Source organism: Salvelinus fontinalis, chromosome 18 (genome assembly GCF_029448725.1).
Source record: "Salvelinus fontinalis isolate EN_2023a chromosome 18, ASM2944872v1, whole genome shotgun sequence".
In the NCBI taxonomy this organism is placed as follows: Eukaryota; Metazoa; Chordata; class Actinopteri; order Salmoniformes; family Salmonidae; genus Salvelinus; species Salvelinus fontinalis.
The window spans coordinates 33,492,116-33,506,536 of record NC_074682.1 but is presented as its reverse complement, the minus strand read 5'-3'; the positions used below and the strand labels follow the sequence as shown (position 1 = coordinate 33,506,536).

The following is a 14,421-nucleotide window of genomic DNA, read 5'->3' as shown; positions in this document are numbered from 1 at the left end:
GGGAAGTTGATCCTAGATCTGTACCTAGGTGAAACTTCACCACAGATAGTGGTTGATGCCTTGCATAACTTTTGGGCTTCTGAGTGGCGCAGCAGTCTAAGGCACTGCATCTCAATGCTAGAGGCATCACAAGAGACTCTGGTTTGATTCCAGGCTGTATCACAACCAGCTGTGATTGGGAGTCCCATAGAGCGGTGCACAAGTGGCCCAGCATAGTCTGGGTTAGGGTTTGGCCGGGGTAGGCCGTCATTGTAAATAAGAACTTGTTCTTAACTGACTTGCCTGGTTAAATTTAAAAAAATAAGTGAGATGCCTGGTTGAGCCTGTTTTACTAGTGCTTCAACTGAGAGTTTCAAGTAGTGTTAATCGACATCTGGAATGACATCATATGCCATAGGGGGAGCTAGTAGCGCTGCACAAAGATTTCCATAAAACACGGAGTCAATCATGAATTGAAGCTACCTTGGCCAACTTCATGGATTCATTTGACTTCAGATTAATTTTCCTACTCCTTTCTGTGCTCTGTATTAGCTGAGATCATTAGGAGGGCCTGATTATTAACATAATAGCCAGATTGGTGTCAGATAATCTGTTCTTATTAACATCATCTGCATAGCTAACACATGGACTTATTTTAAGATCGTCATACCATGGTTCATTTAGCTGTTTGATTTTGAAACACATTGAAAAACACATTCATAAATGGGAAAAAAAACACATTCATAAATCCATATTTGTTTCTAGGTCAAACCGTTCAGACGCTACAGACGTTTTCGGGATGTCTCGTTGTCTGACATACACCACTGTAGAACGCCCACCTTCCACCGCAGATGCAGAAGGCCAACAGTCTTTGGTAATTGAGACGCAGCCCATGCAACAAACAAAAAAACATACAGTAGCCCTATCTCTATCTTAAACTGACGGATTTTGATGGGTTTTTTTTAAATTATGTGACAGATTGTTAATACCCTCTAGGGCCTCAAACAGTAATTTGTGTAGTCTACATCACACGTTCAAGAAAGACAAATACATTGACATTTATTCCAGAAATCAGAAATTGTCCATTACAAACAATGAAGATTGATACAAAAAAATGTATGTAGGCTACCTGAATATTCACCTCTGTTTATGCCATTTAATTTCATTGCTCAGGCCTGATGATGTGTGCAGCCTGTTCCTCTAGATGTCACTCTAATGTAGTGACAGGCAAGGATTGTATTGTTTTCCGCATTCAGTCAGTTTCATAATGATCCCTTGCATAGCAGGTCGTACCAGAGTTACCTGGTCGGGCGCAACAATAGTAGTGAAACGATGACTACAATAATTTGATATGCTTTTTCTTTCCATCTTTTACCGGAACAGTTCAACAGCCGACGAAGATTAGAATACTGTGATGCGCTCACAGGTCTGTATACTATACTGCGTAAAAACAAGGGAGTGGGGGATAGAACCGGCGAAGCCTACTGTATCGTGTTTGCGGATGTACAAGCTAGTATCCAGTCAGATGTGATTGTGGCATGCTGGTAGGTATCCTATGAAAATTACTCTGTAATCCGATGCGTAAACCACCGTAACTCATATATTTGGCTGTCTGCCTGAACTTTAAAGAGCCAAATAATTGGATTTTGGCTGAATTACGCAGTTTACTCATACATGCCGTGCTGTATCAGTAGGCTACGTGTCATTTTTACATTGGGTACAGCTTTAATGTTCAACTGCTCTCTCTGCCTGTTGCCTAGGGTTATGTTATGCATGGTACAGCATTATTTAGGCCTAATTTAGTAGTCTGCTAATTTGAAGAAAGTGAAAACTGATGTCACTTTGTTTGGTGGTAGTCCTTGCAATCTGGAATCTTTGGAACGTCCCTTTAAAATGGTAAGAGGTTAGGGTAGGGACGTCCCAAGGAAGCCGGATAGCACTGGCCGTTTGGTGATAGCAATGCATAGTGGTGGCTTCAGTAGCTGTTTAACAAATTGAAAACATTGTATATCCATTGATGCATTTAGGAATGTACTTCTTTGCAGCGACATGCCATGATGACACTTGCTCACTCATTTACTCACTCACTGACTCACTGATAAAAATGTCTGTCAGACTTTTAATAACTATGTTGTAGTCTGACAAAAAGGACTTTCAAAGTTGGGCCCTCCTGAATCATCCAACTCTTCTATAGTTTATGACATGTCTCCATTTTCCTCCTGTCCTTTAGGCCCTAAGCAGAACCCCTGGGCTAGTTTGATGACAAGCTAGGCTAGAAGATGAGGAGGAGTCTAAATGACTGTTTCGTCTTTGACGTATTGACCCGTCTACTGTTGTTTGCAGTGTTCTGGTAAGTTGGCGGTTTTTAATGATAGAGATGGAGTATCAAATATACGATTCACTCTGACCCAAGTGGTCTGGACAACAACCTTGATTAATGTTTTGACCAGGGCCCAGGGTCTTGGAGAATGAACAGAGAAAGGCTGGCTTTTAAATGTACACAGAGAGCTAACATCAATAACATGCATGTCAATCTCACCTGGATCAAAGTAGAGGAGAGATTGATTGCATCACTACTTGTCTGTGTGAGAGGTATTGACATGCTGATGGCACCGAGCTGTCTGTTTAAACGACTAGCACACAGCTTAGACACCCATGCATACAGTACTCCACAAGACATGCCACCAGGGGTCTCTTCACAGTCCTCAAGTCCAGAACAGACTCCGGGAAATGCACAGTACTACATAGAGCCATGATTACATGGAACTCTATTCCACATCAAGTAACTCATGCAAGCAGTAAATCAGATTTAAAAACAGATAAATGTACTCCTTATGGAACAATGCGGACTGTGAAGAGACACACACATAGGCACACATGCATACGCACACACACACATGCATACACGTATATTGTACTATTGTTGTATGGTGGTACTATACATTTTGTGTTGTAGTGGTGTAATAATATTAATAATAATACTGTTCAATTTTTGGTGTGATGTGCAATAATGTGTTTGGACCCCAGGAAGAGTGGCTGCTGCCTTGACAGCAGCTAATGGTGATCACTAATAAATACAAATGTAACAAGTATTTAAGTAGCTTTCTGGCTTTGAGGGTCAGATTGTTGTGAACTCCTCTGAGTATCGTACCGATCTCACTTGTGCACAAGTTCTGTCTATTAACCTTTGAAAATTACAGAAGTCTTCGCCTTGTCTTTGCATCCATAATTTTTCCACACCTTAGCAAATCGACTATTCCTAACAGTAGGCTTACAGCAACTTTAAATTCATGTGTATAGGTGCTGTTGCCCAGCCTTGTACCAGATCTGTTTGTGCTGTCTTTGATTGTCATAGGACTTGTAATCACCATAGGAGTATATTGGAGCTGTTTCCTTATGTAATAATAGAACAGCTGCCAATGATTCTCTCTGTCCTTTTAGTGTGACGGAGGTGCTACCTCCTTTCTCTCGTGAGATCCAGCCAGAGGAGATGTGGCTCTACAAGTTCCACCATGTGGAGAATGACCACGTTCCTACCAAACTCATGTTTGTAAGTACCAGTACTACTAATGACAGTCTGCATAATTAACCTCTATAATAACGTATTTACAGCAGCCAGCCAAAGAAAATGAACTTCTTCTCAATGGTCTGTTTCCTAACAGGGTCTCTTCCTCTCCAAATGGAGTTTTTCCTATTGTCACTGTCGCCTTGTAGGCTTGCTTTTTTGGGTCTGAATTTTGTCAAGACAGTCTGGTTTCAATATCAAAATGATTATCAGAACAATTTGGATTGAGTAATTTTCATGCACAATAAAACATTTTTTTCCCTTCCCTCTGTTTTGCAGAGCATAGCACTTTTCATCCCTATGGCTGTCATCATGTTGTTTGCCTTTCTGAACAAGACAGAGAAGAGGGACATTAAGGATGCCTCTCTGGGTAGGTACAGTGTCACGCTCAGAAACCCCTCCTTTCTGCAAAGTACCTGTAGGCAAACTCAATGGATTTGGACTCCCCTTTAAGGCAAGATACCAGTTTAATTAACTATGGTTGAGGGTAAAGGTTTAACTGGGATGTGGATACGAAGCTAGAGTTAGGGTTGTGGTTGAGACTAGGGTTAGGGTAACCTAACGTAGCAGGCGTAAAATAAATGCCTAAGCTGCGTTTCTTTCTTTCTGGTCCTGATGAGAAAAAATCAACTGTCAGGGGAGGTTATCTTCTGCACTGTTTAACCAATCCAGTAAATGTGGAGGAGGAGTTAAGATGGAGCGTCACGTTGTTAACGTCCAAAAGCGGAAGTCGCGTCAAAGGCTCTCTTTCCATTTCCCCTGAAACCGGATGCATCTTGTAGTTTCAGTCTCCGCAGAGGGCGGGGTTATGATTGAGACCATAAAGTCTTTGGCTGCATTTACACAGGCGGCCCAATTCTGATATTTTTTTCAGAGCTGATCTGATTGGTGAAAAAAGATCAGAATTGGCCTGCCTGTCTAAACGCAGCCATAGACAACATTCAAGGCAATAAATTGTTTCACAAATTATTGACATTTTTAAGAACTAAGATAAGCTTGCTTTTACATGAAAATCTCATATCTACTTTTACTGTAGATAACCCATGAAGATGTTTTGACTCATGATAAGCAACACAGTATGAAGTACAAGACACATTTAAAAATATATATATTTTGAATGAGTGAGGCAGTCCCAATCCTTTCATATTTTCTGGGCTAAATTGAAGAGATATTAAAGTGTTGGGGAGGGAAAGGGCAGTGGGTCGGAGACGAACAGTGGTCAGTGGCTGTAACCGCTGGACCACATAGGCCACACAAGAGTCTCTTTCTGATTGACTTACATGTCAAATATTGTCACGTCAAATATTGTCACGTCATACTACAGAATACGGAAGATGTCTCATACAGTCTCTGTCTTCCTTTCAGCTGTGACGTTGACTCTGGTACTCAATGGGGTTTTCACCAACGCTATCAAACTGGCAGTGGGCAGGCCACGGCCAGATTTCTTCTACCGCTGTTTCCCTGATGGTCAGATGAACACGGAGCTGCAATGCAGTGGAGACCCCGACACCGTAGAGGAGGGGAGGAAGAGCTTCCCTAGCGGACACTCATCATGTGAGAGCAGACCTAAGGTCCATGCACGCATGCAAACACACACTTTACCAGTAACACTCATGACAGCTGGCGCCAGTTGATGACAACTAACGCAACACTTTTATGTCACAAACCGTTCTTTAGGTCAGCTAACTACATTATACTGTACATATCCAAGACCTTGACCTTTCTCTCTATGCGCTGCCTTCTCAGTTGCCTTTGCTGGTCTGGGCTTCACTGCTCTGTATGTGGCGGGGAAGCTGCACTGCTTTAGTCCAGCAGGACGGGGCAAAGCCTGGCGACTCTGTGCCTTCCTCGCCCCTCTCCTCTTTGCCATCCTCATCGCCATGTCCAGGACCTGCGACTACAAGCATCACTGGCAAGGTAGACAGCTTGATAGCTAAGGCTCGGCAGAAACTAAGAGTTTTGATTGAAGTGTGGAACTAAAGGGTTTGGTAACAATTTGAACATAAATGTACAGTGAGCTCCAAAAGTATTGGGACAGTGACACATTTGTTGTTTTGGCTCTGTGCTCCAGCACTTTGGATTTGAAATGATACAATGACTATGAGGTAGTGCAGACTGTCAGCTTTAATTTTAGGGTACATTTTAGGAATTACAACACTTTTTGTACATAATCTCCCAAACAACAAAATATGTCATTGTCCCAATACTTTTGAAGCTTAATGTGTATATACAGTGCCTTCGGAAAGTATTCAGATCCCTTGACTTTTTCCACATTTTGTTACTTTACAGCCTTATTCTAAAATTGAGTAAATCGTTTTTTCATTCAATCTACACACAATACCCCATAATGACTAAGCAAAAACAGGTTTTTAGAAATGTTTGCAAATTTATTTTAAAAAACGAAAAAAACGACTGATCACATTTACATAAGTATGCAGATCCTTTACTCAGTACTTTGTTGAAGCACCTTTGGCAGTGATTACAACCTCGAGTCTACTTGGGTATGACGCTACAAGCTTGGCACACCTGTATTTGGGGAGTTTCTCCCATTCTTCTCTGCAGATCCTCTTAAGCTCTGTCAGTTTGGATGGGGAGCGTCGCTGCACAGCTATTTTCAGGTCTCTCCAGAGATGTTCGATCGGGTTCAAGTCCGGGCTCCGGCTGGGCCCCTCAAGGACATTCACAGACTTGTCCTGAAGCCACTCCTGCATTGTGTGCTTAGGGTTGTTGTCCTGTTGGAAGGTCAACCTTCACCCCAGTCTGAGGTCCTGAACGCTCTGGAGCAGGTTTTCATAAAGGATCTCTCTGTACTTTTTTTCTGTTAATCTTTCCCTCGATCCTCACTAGTCTCCCAGTCCCTGCCTTTGAAAAACATCCCCACAGCATGATGCTGCCATGCTTCACCGTAGGGACTGTGCCAGGTTTCCTCCGGACCCAACACTTGGCATTCAGGCCAAAGAGTTCAATCTTGGTTTCATCAGACCAGAGAATCTTGTGTCTCATGGTTTGAGAGTCCTTTACCTGCCTTTTGGCGAACTCCAAGTGTCCTGCCATGTGCTATTTACTGAGGAGTGGCTTCCGTCTGGCCACTCTATCATAAAGACCTGATTACTAGAGTGCTGCAGAGATGGTTGTCCTTCTGGAAGGTTCTTCCATATCCACAGAGGAACTCTGGAGTGCTGTCAGAGTGACCATAGAGTTCTTGGTCACCTCCCTGACCAAGGCCCTTCTTCTCCTATTGCTCAGTTTGGCCAGGCGGCCAGCTCTAGGAAGAATCTTGGTGGTTCCAAACTTCTTACATTTAAAAATGATGGAGGCCACTGTGTTGTTGGGCACCTTCAATGCTGAAGCAATTTGTTGATACCCTTCCCCAGATCTGTGCCTTGACACAATCCTGTCTCGGAGCTCTACAGACAATTCCTTAGACCTCATGGCTTGGTTTTTGCTCTGACATGCACTGTCAACTGTGGGACCTTTATATAGACAGGTGTGTGCATTTACAAATTATGTCCAATCAGTGTAATTTATCACAGGTGGACTCCAAGTTGTAAAAACATCTCAAAGATGATCAATGGAAAACGGATGCACCTGAGCTTAATTTCGAGTCTCATAGCAAAGGGTCTGAATACTTACGTAAATAAGGTATTTCTGTTTTTAATTTTTAATAAATTAGCTAACATTTCTAAAAACCTGTTTTCGCTTTGTCATTATTTTGTTTATTTTTTTTTTACCTTTATTTAACCAGGTAGGCAAGATGAGAACAAGTTCTCATTTACAATTGCGACCTGGCCAAGATAAAGTAAAGCAGTTCGACACAGAGTTACACGTGGAGTAAAACAAACATACAGTCAATAATATTGTAGAAAAATAAGTCTATATTCAATGTGAGCAAATGAGGTGAGATAAGGGAGGTAAAGGCAAAAAAAGGCCATGGTGGCGAAGTAAATACAATATAGCAAGTAAAACACTGGAATGGTAGATTTGCAGTGGAAGAATGTGCAAAGTAGAAATAGAAATAATGGGGTGCAAAGGAGCAAAATAAATAAATAAATACAGTAGAGGAAGAGGTAGTTGTTTGGGCTAAATTATAGATGGGCTATGTACAGGTGCAGTAATCTGTGAGTTGCTCTGACAGCTGGTGCTTAAAGCTACTGAGGGAGATAAGTGTTTCCAGTTTCAGAGATTTTTGTAGTTCGTTACAGTCATTGGCAGCAGAGAACTGTAAGGAGAGGCGGCCAAAAGAGGAATTGGTTTTGGGGGTGACCAGAGAGATATACCTGCTGGAGCGTGTGCTACAGGTCGGTGCTGCTATGGTGACCAGTGAGCTGAGATAAGGGGGGACTTTACCTAGCAGGGTCTTGTAGATGACTTGGAACCAGTGGGTTTGGCGACGAGTATGAAGCGAGGGCCAGCCAACGAGAGCGTACAGGTCACAGTGGTGGGTAGTATATGGGGCTTTGGTGACAAAACGGATGACACTGTGATAGACTGCACCCAATTTATTGAGTAGGGTATTGGAGGCTATTTTGTAAATGACATCGCCGAAGTCGAGGATCGGTAGGATGGTCAGTTTTACGAGTGTATGTTTGGCAGCATGAGTGAAGGATGCTTTGTTGCGAAATAGGAAGCCAATTCTAGATGTAACTTTGGATTGGAGATGTTTGATGTGAGTCTGGAAGGAGAGTTTACAGTCTAACCAGACACCTAGGTATTTGTAGTTGTCCACATATTCTAAGTCAGAACCGTCCAGAGTAGTGATGCTGGACGGGCGGGCAGGTGCAGGCAGCGATCGGTTGAAGAGCATGCATTTAGTTTTACTTGTATTTAAGAGCAGTTGGAGGCCACGGAAGGAGAGTTGTATGGCATTGAAGCTCGTCTGGAGGGTTGTTAACACAGTGTCCAAAGAAGGGCCAGAAGTATACAGAATGTTGTCGTCTGCATAGAGGTGGATCAGAGACTCGCCAGCAGCAAGAGCGACATCATTGATGTATACAGAGAAGAGAGTCGGCCCAAGAATTGAACACTGTGGTACCCCCATAGAGACTGCCAGAGGCCCGGACAACAGGCCCTCCGATTTGACACACTGAACTCTATCAGAGAAGTAGTTGGTGAACCAGGCGAGGCAGTCATTTGAGAAACTAAGGCTATTGAGTCTGCCGATGAGGATGTGGTGATTGACAGAGTCAAAAGACTTGGCCAGGTCAATGAATACGGCTGCACAGTATTGTTTCTTATCGATGGCGGTTAAGATATCGTTTAGGACCTTGAGCGTGGCTGAGGTGCACCCATGACCAGCTCGGAAACCAGATTGCATAGCGGAGAAGGTGCGGTGGGATTCGAAATGGTCGGTGATCTGTTTTTTATTTTTATTTTTTATTTTTTATTTTTTTTATCCCATTTTCTCCCCAATTTTCGTGGTATCCAATCGCTAGTAATTACTACCTTGTCTCATCGCTACAACTCCCGTACGGGCTCGGGAGAGACGAAGGTCGAAAGCCATGCGTCCTCCGAAGCACAACTCAACCAGCCGTACTGCTTCTTAACACAGCGCGCCTCCAACCCGGAAGCCAGCCACACCAACGTGTCGGAGGAAACACCGTGTACCTGGCCCCCTTGGTTGGCGCGCACTGCGCCCGGCCCGCCACAGGAGTCGCTGGAGCGCGATGAGACAAGGATATCCCTACCGGCCAAACCCTCCCTACCCCGGACGATGCTATGCCAATTGTGCGTCACCCCACGGACCTCCCGGTTGCGGCCGGCTGCGACAGAGCCTGGGCGCGAACCCAGAGACTCTGGTGGCGCAGTTAGCACTGCGATGCAGTGCCCTAGACCACTGCGCCACCCGGGAGGCCCCTGGTGATCTGTTTGTTAACTTGGCTTTCGAAGACCTTAGAAAGGCAGGGTAGGATAGATATGGGTCTATAGCAGTTTGGGTCAAGAGTGTCCCCCCCCCCCTTGAAGAGGGGGATGACCGCAGCTGCTTTCCAATCTTTGGGAATCTCAGACGACATGATAGAGAGGTTGAACAGGCTAGTAATAGAGGTTGCAACAATTTTGGCAGATAATTTTAGAAAGAAAGGGTCCAGATTGTCTAGCCCGGCTGATTTGTAGTGGTCCAGATTTTGCACCTCTTTCAGAACATCAGCTGACTGGATTTGGGAGAAGGAGAAATGGGAAGGCTTGGGCGAGTTGCTGTGGGGGGTGCAGTGCTGTTGACCGGGGTAGGGGTAGCCAAGTGGAAAGCATGGCCAGCGTAGAAAAATGCTTATTGAAATTCTCAATTATAGTGGATTTATCGGTGGTGACAGAGTTTCCTATCCTCAGTGCAGTGGGCAGCTGCGAGGAGGTGCTCTTATTCTCCATGGACTTTACAATGTCCCAGAACTTTTTTGAGTTTGTGTTGCAGGAAGCAAATTTCTGCTTGAAAAAGTTTGCCTTGGCTTTTCTAACTGCCTGTGTATATTGGTTTCTAACTTCCCTGAAAAGTTTCATATCACGGGGGCTGTTCGATGCTAATGCAGAACCCCACAGGATGTTTTTGTGTTGGTTAAGGGCAGTTAGGTCTGGAGAGAACCAAGGGCTATATCTGTTCCTTGTTCTAAATTTCTTGAATGGGGCATGCTTATTTAAGATGGTGAGGAAGGCATTCAAAAAAAATAACCAGGCATCCTCTACTGACGGGATGAGGTCAATATCCTTCCAGGATACCCGGGCCAGGTCGATTAGAAAGGCCTGCTCGCTGAAGTGTTTCAGGGAGCGTTTGACAGTGATGAGTGGCTGGCCCATTACTGATGCAGGAAATGAGGCAATGATCGCTGAGATCTTGGTTGAAAACAGCAGAGGTGTATTTTGAGGGCAAGTTGGTTAGGATGATATCTATGAGGGTGCCTGTGTTTACGGCTTTGGGTTTGTACCTCGTAGGTTCATTGATAATTTGTGTGAGATTGAGGGCATCAAGCTTAGATTGTAGGATGGCTGGGGTGTTAAGCATGTCCCTGTTTAGGTCACCTAGCAGCACGAGCTCTGAAGATAGATGGGGGGCAATCAGTTCACATATGGTGTCCAGAGCACAGCTGGGGGCAGAGGGTGGTCTTTAGCAGGCGGCAACGGTGAGAGACTTGTTTTTAGAGAGGTGGATTTTTAAAAGTAGCAGTTCAAATTGTTTGGGTACAGACCTGGATTGTAGGACAGAACTCTGCAGGCTATCTCTGCAGTAGATTGCAACACCGCCCCCTTTGGCCGTTCTATCTTGTCTGAAAATATTGTAGTTAGGGATGGCGATTTCAGAGTTTTTGGTGGTCTTCCTAAGCCAACGATTCAGACACGGCAAGGACATCCGGGTTGGCAGAGTGTGCTCAGGCAGTGAATAAAACAAACTTATGAGGAGGCTTCTAATGTTAACATGAAACCAAGGCTTTTACGGTTACAGAAGTAATCAAATGAGAGCGCCTGGGGAATAGGAGTGGAGCAAGGCACTGCAGGGCCTGGATTCACCTCTACATCGCCAGAGGAACAGAGGAGGAGTAGGATAAGGGTACGGCTTAAAGCTATGAGAACTGGTCGCCTAGTATGTTCGGAACAGAGAGTAAAAGGAGCAGGTTTCTGCTCTGGTTTCTTACAGCTATCTGTAAAATAGCTTCAAGGTATAATGTACAGACAAAGGTATGTTAGGATGTGAATATAGTGGAGGTTAACCTCGGCATTGAGTGATGATGAGAGAGATATTGCCTCTAGAAACATCATTGAAACCAGGTGATGTCATCGCATGTGTGGGTGGTGGAACTGAAAGGTTCAATAAGGTATAATGAGCAGGGCTAGAGGCTCTACAGTGAAATAAGCCAATAAACACTAACCAGAACAGCAATGGACAAGGCATACTGACATTAAGGAGAGGCATGCTTAGCCGAGTGATCATAAGGGTCCAGTGAGGTTGGTTGGGGTCACGGCGATTCAGACAACTAGCCGGGCTATGGGTAGCAAGCTGGCAGAAAATGAAGGTTTGTTTTTAGCCACCTCGTGCGTTTCCGTCGGTAGATTAGTGGGGTTCCGTGTGGTAGAGGGGACCAATCCAATTGGCAAAATAGTTATAGTGGCCCAAGAAAATTGTCCGATATACCTATTCAGATAGCAGCCGATAAGACAGCTAACGATTAGCGGGCCGCAGATGGGTGTTCAGGTTATGTCGCGATGGAGTGGCCAGTTATTATGGGGTATTGATAATAGGTAGTAATAATAATATTTTCTCATGTTACAGTAGAAAGTTGAGCCCGTTACATTCTCACTGTAATGGGCCTATTGATAAAGTGTTGCCTTATCCTGCATGGCGACTGGCTTTGCTTTGACCTTCAGGCTTTGTCATTGGCTTTCACAAGCCCTGATCAACTTTTGATGTCTTTATTTTCAAAATAATGCCAACCACTATCAACACAACCCCTGTTTCAAGTGTGGCAAATTACAATTATATTGGCTGGTTACAGATCATTCATTAATGAACTTCACATTGCACTAAATTGCTGAAATATAAATGTAAACTGAACATAATTCTAATATTTTTGTTCTCCAGATGTCCTGGTTGGCTCTCTGCTGGGGTTGGTGTTTGCCTGTCTGGGCTACTGGCAGCACTACCCGTCTCTCAGTGACTCAGACAGCCACAGGCCCCTGCTGCACAGGGAAGTAGTCCCGGCGGCACAGGAGCGCAAGCAGCAGGAGCAGCAGGCCAACTCAGGATACCTTCTGCCTCTGTAAGGAGCCCCAGGCCTGCTTCTGTACTGGGTGCATACCCATAATCTCTCCTTCTTCCTGTAGTGTGCACTCGTGTAATAATCCCCACACATGTAAAAGCATTGGATTGGTGTATGTGTTAGAGTTCCATGTACCAGTAATTTCCTTTCAAATCCATGAAGGGAAGTGAACAAGTGCACACTTTGGGAGAAAGGAGAGGTTATTGGGACACAACCTCTCATTTTACTTTCAAATCATGATGAATAAGTTTATATGGACAGGGGGGACCTGATCCTAGACCATCAGCCTTATGATTGCAGATCCAGACCTCCACTGTGGAAAACAAACAAACAAACAACTTTAGTCGGAGAGGAGCGGTACCAAGTAGTCTGCTCCTCACTCAATCAGTGCTGGCTGTTGGTCTATTCCAAGAAGATTAACAGTACTACTGTAAAAACAGGGTTGCATTCCCAGGCTGTCATGCTAATATCAATGTTTCTAATCTTTGAAGGACCAATTGTATAGAAGTGAAAGGACCTCCACGGTTACGTTGGATCACAAGCAAGGGAACATGCTAGCACTCTCGGTTTTACAAATCTAAGAGTAATCCAAATCGAATGAGAAAATGAATGAATCATATGGAGTCTTTCTTGATCACTTAAGATGCCAAAATTGGATGTCTCCTTTTTTAATGCACTTACGGATACTGTATGTATAGTACGTTGTTTACGATACTGTGCCAATAAAGTTTGTTACCAGGGAATGTACGGATTCAGCATACTTTCTTTACATTGTCAAATGTCAATATGGTTTTCTACGTAGTTTTCTAAGTAGGGAACTTCACCCATGCTTTCGCTGAAGCCAATCATCCATGTGGTTTATGTTCCACAGCACAGTATGTTAACAGCACAGGAGGGTGGTGGCACCTTAATTGGGGAGGATAGGCTCGTGGTAATGGCTGGAGCGGAATTGGTGGAATGGTGTCAAACGTTTTCAATGTGTTTGATGCCATTCCATTAGTGCCGTTCCAGCCATTATTATGAGCCAGCCTCCACTGGTTAACAGCTGGAACATTGTGTCTTTATGTAGGAGAAGCAGAACACAGACTGACACCTAGCCTATTCAGTTGCCAAGTAGCCTTTACACTTCATTCTGTTCTAGATCTGTTGAGCTAGAAGTAGATATGGACTAACTGAATTGTCAAGGCTGACATTTTTGCTTAACTTACCCCCCCCCACACACACACACACTAAATATAATTAAACAATAGTCGTAAAGCTTTGCAGATGTTCCCATTCCCCACTCAAAGCTTGGAATCCTATTAGCTAGGTATTATTATTAGTTAAGATTTTTGTAATTTCTGTAGGATTCTGCCAGTGATTTATAGCTTACAGGTTTACTGTTGTGTTGCTACACATCTCTCTATCGTCATGGGAATTGACCTTTGATCCTACTACTGAATCACTAAACCGGTGATGTCATTCAGAACATATGAGTGTTGGGACCTGCTTGCGACAAGTAAAGTGTATCAGAGGAAAGTCCACCCTGTTGGAAATCTTAACAGACCTTTGTGTCTTTTTGCGTTTAACAATATCTAAATGGTTTGGGATTTTTATATATTCTAAGGAAGACTATTTGCAACTTTCAACAGAGAGAGAGATCCTAGAGATCCACTCAGGAGGAACTGCCATATTTGATAGTCATACTATAACATTAGCTGTACATTGAAGGTATGTAGCTATTTCTGATGTCTGCTCTCTACTTCAAAGAATGTTAGTTGTAATAGTATAAGTGATGAATTGACTACATTCACTCCCAGCACCATGATTAAGTGTCAAGTTCCAAGGTAAACAAACATTCCCAGTATGTTGTGAGATGGTATGCACAATCTATCCATGGATACTAAAGATCCAGATGTCAGTTCTCCTATAGCATCTAAAACAATGCTATTTTCCCTGAACCCCAGCACCAGATGAATGTGTAAATATTAGAATTCTGTTTGTGCCTCACAGGTAGCATATTAAAGCTTACTGGGTGACCAACCTGAGCCTATCAAATTACACCTCTTCATACAGTAGCCAGACGGTAGGTGAGCTTGTTTTTCATTTATTTGTGTTGTTCTGTTCTTTAAAAGCAGACCAAAAATATGGAAGTCC

At 43.7% G+C, this 14,421-nt stretch overlaps 2 protein-coding genes across 4 annotated transcripts in view; both read left to right on the top strand.

Annotated features, from left to right (window-relative positions):
• The first annotated feature begins 1,209 nt into the window (after positions 1–1,209).
• LOC129815333 (phospholipid phosphatase 5-like) lies at positions 1,210–14,296 on the top strand. Of its 3 annotated transcripts, none has more exons than XM_055869047.1 (8): positions 1,210–1,405; positions 2,210–2,329; positions 3,421–3,529; positions 3,824–3,914; positions 4,910–5,098; positions 5,291–5,461; positions 12,108–12,285; positions 12,777–13,028. In XM_055869047.1, exons 2-8 carry the CDS (start codon positions 2,259–2,261, stop codon positions 12,841–12,843), a joined length of 876 nt encoding a protein of 291 aa, XP_055725022.1. In that variant the 5' UTR covers positions 1,210–1,405; positions 2,210–2,258; the 3' UTR covers positions 12,844–13,028. The 3 variants fall into 3 exon arrangements, with proteins under 3 accessions (XP_055725022.1, XP_055725021.1, XP_055725023.1); XM_055869046.1 differs by having other exon boundaries at positions 1,210–1,523; XM_055869048.1 differs by lacking the exon at positions 12,777–13,028 and adding an exon at positions 14,278–14,296 and having other exon boundaries at positions 1,211–1,523.
• Positions 13,135–14,421, top strand: part of LOC129815332 (phospholipase DDHD2-like) — a 56,932-nt gene continuing 55,645 nt past the window's right edge. Inside the window, exons 1-2 of the mRNA XM_055869041.1 lie at positions 13,135–13,995; positions 14,278–14,354. The gene's annotated coding sequence lies outside the window, so the exon portion shown is untranslated. The remainder of the gene's footprint in view (positions 13,996–14,277; positions 14,355–14,421) is intronic.

Excerpts from the sequence above, each read along its gene's own strand:
- LOC129815333 (XM_055869047.1), top strand. The coding sequence starts at position 2,259 with ATGAGGAGGAGTCTAAATGACTGTTTCGTCTTTGACGTATTGACCCGT. Across the intron at positions 3,530-3,823 it reads TTCCTACCAAACTCATGTTT|AGCATAGCACTTTTCATCCC; the intron begins GTAAGTACCAGT and ends TCTGTTTTGCAG. Across the intron at positions 12,286-12,776 it reads TCAGGATACCTTCTGCCTCT|GACCAATTGTATAGAAGTGA; the intron begins GTAAGGAGCCCC and ends TAATCTTTGAAG.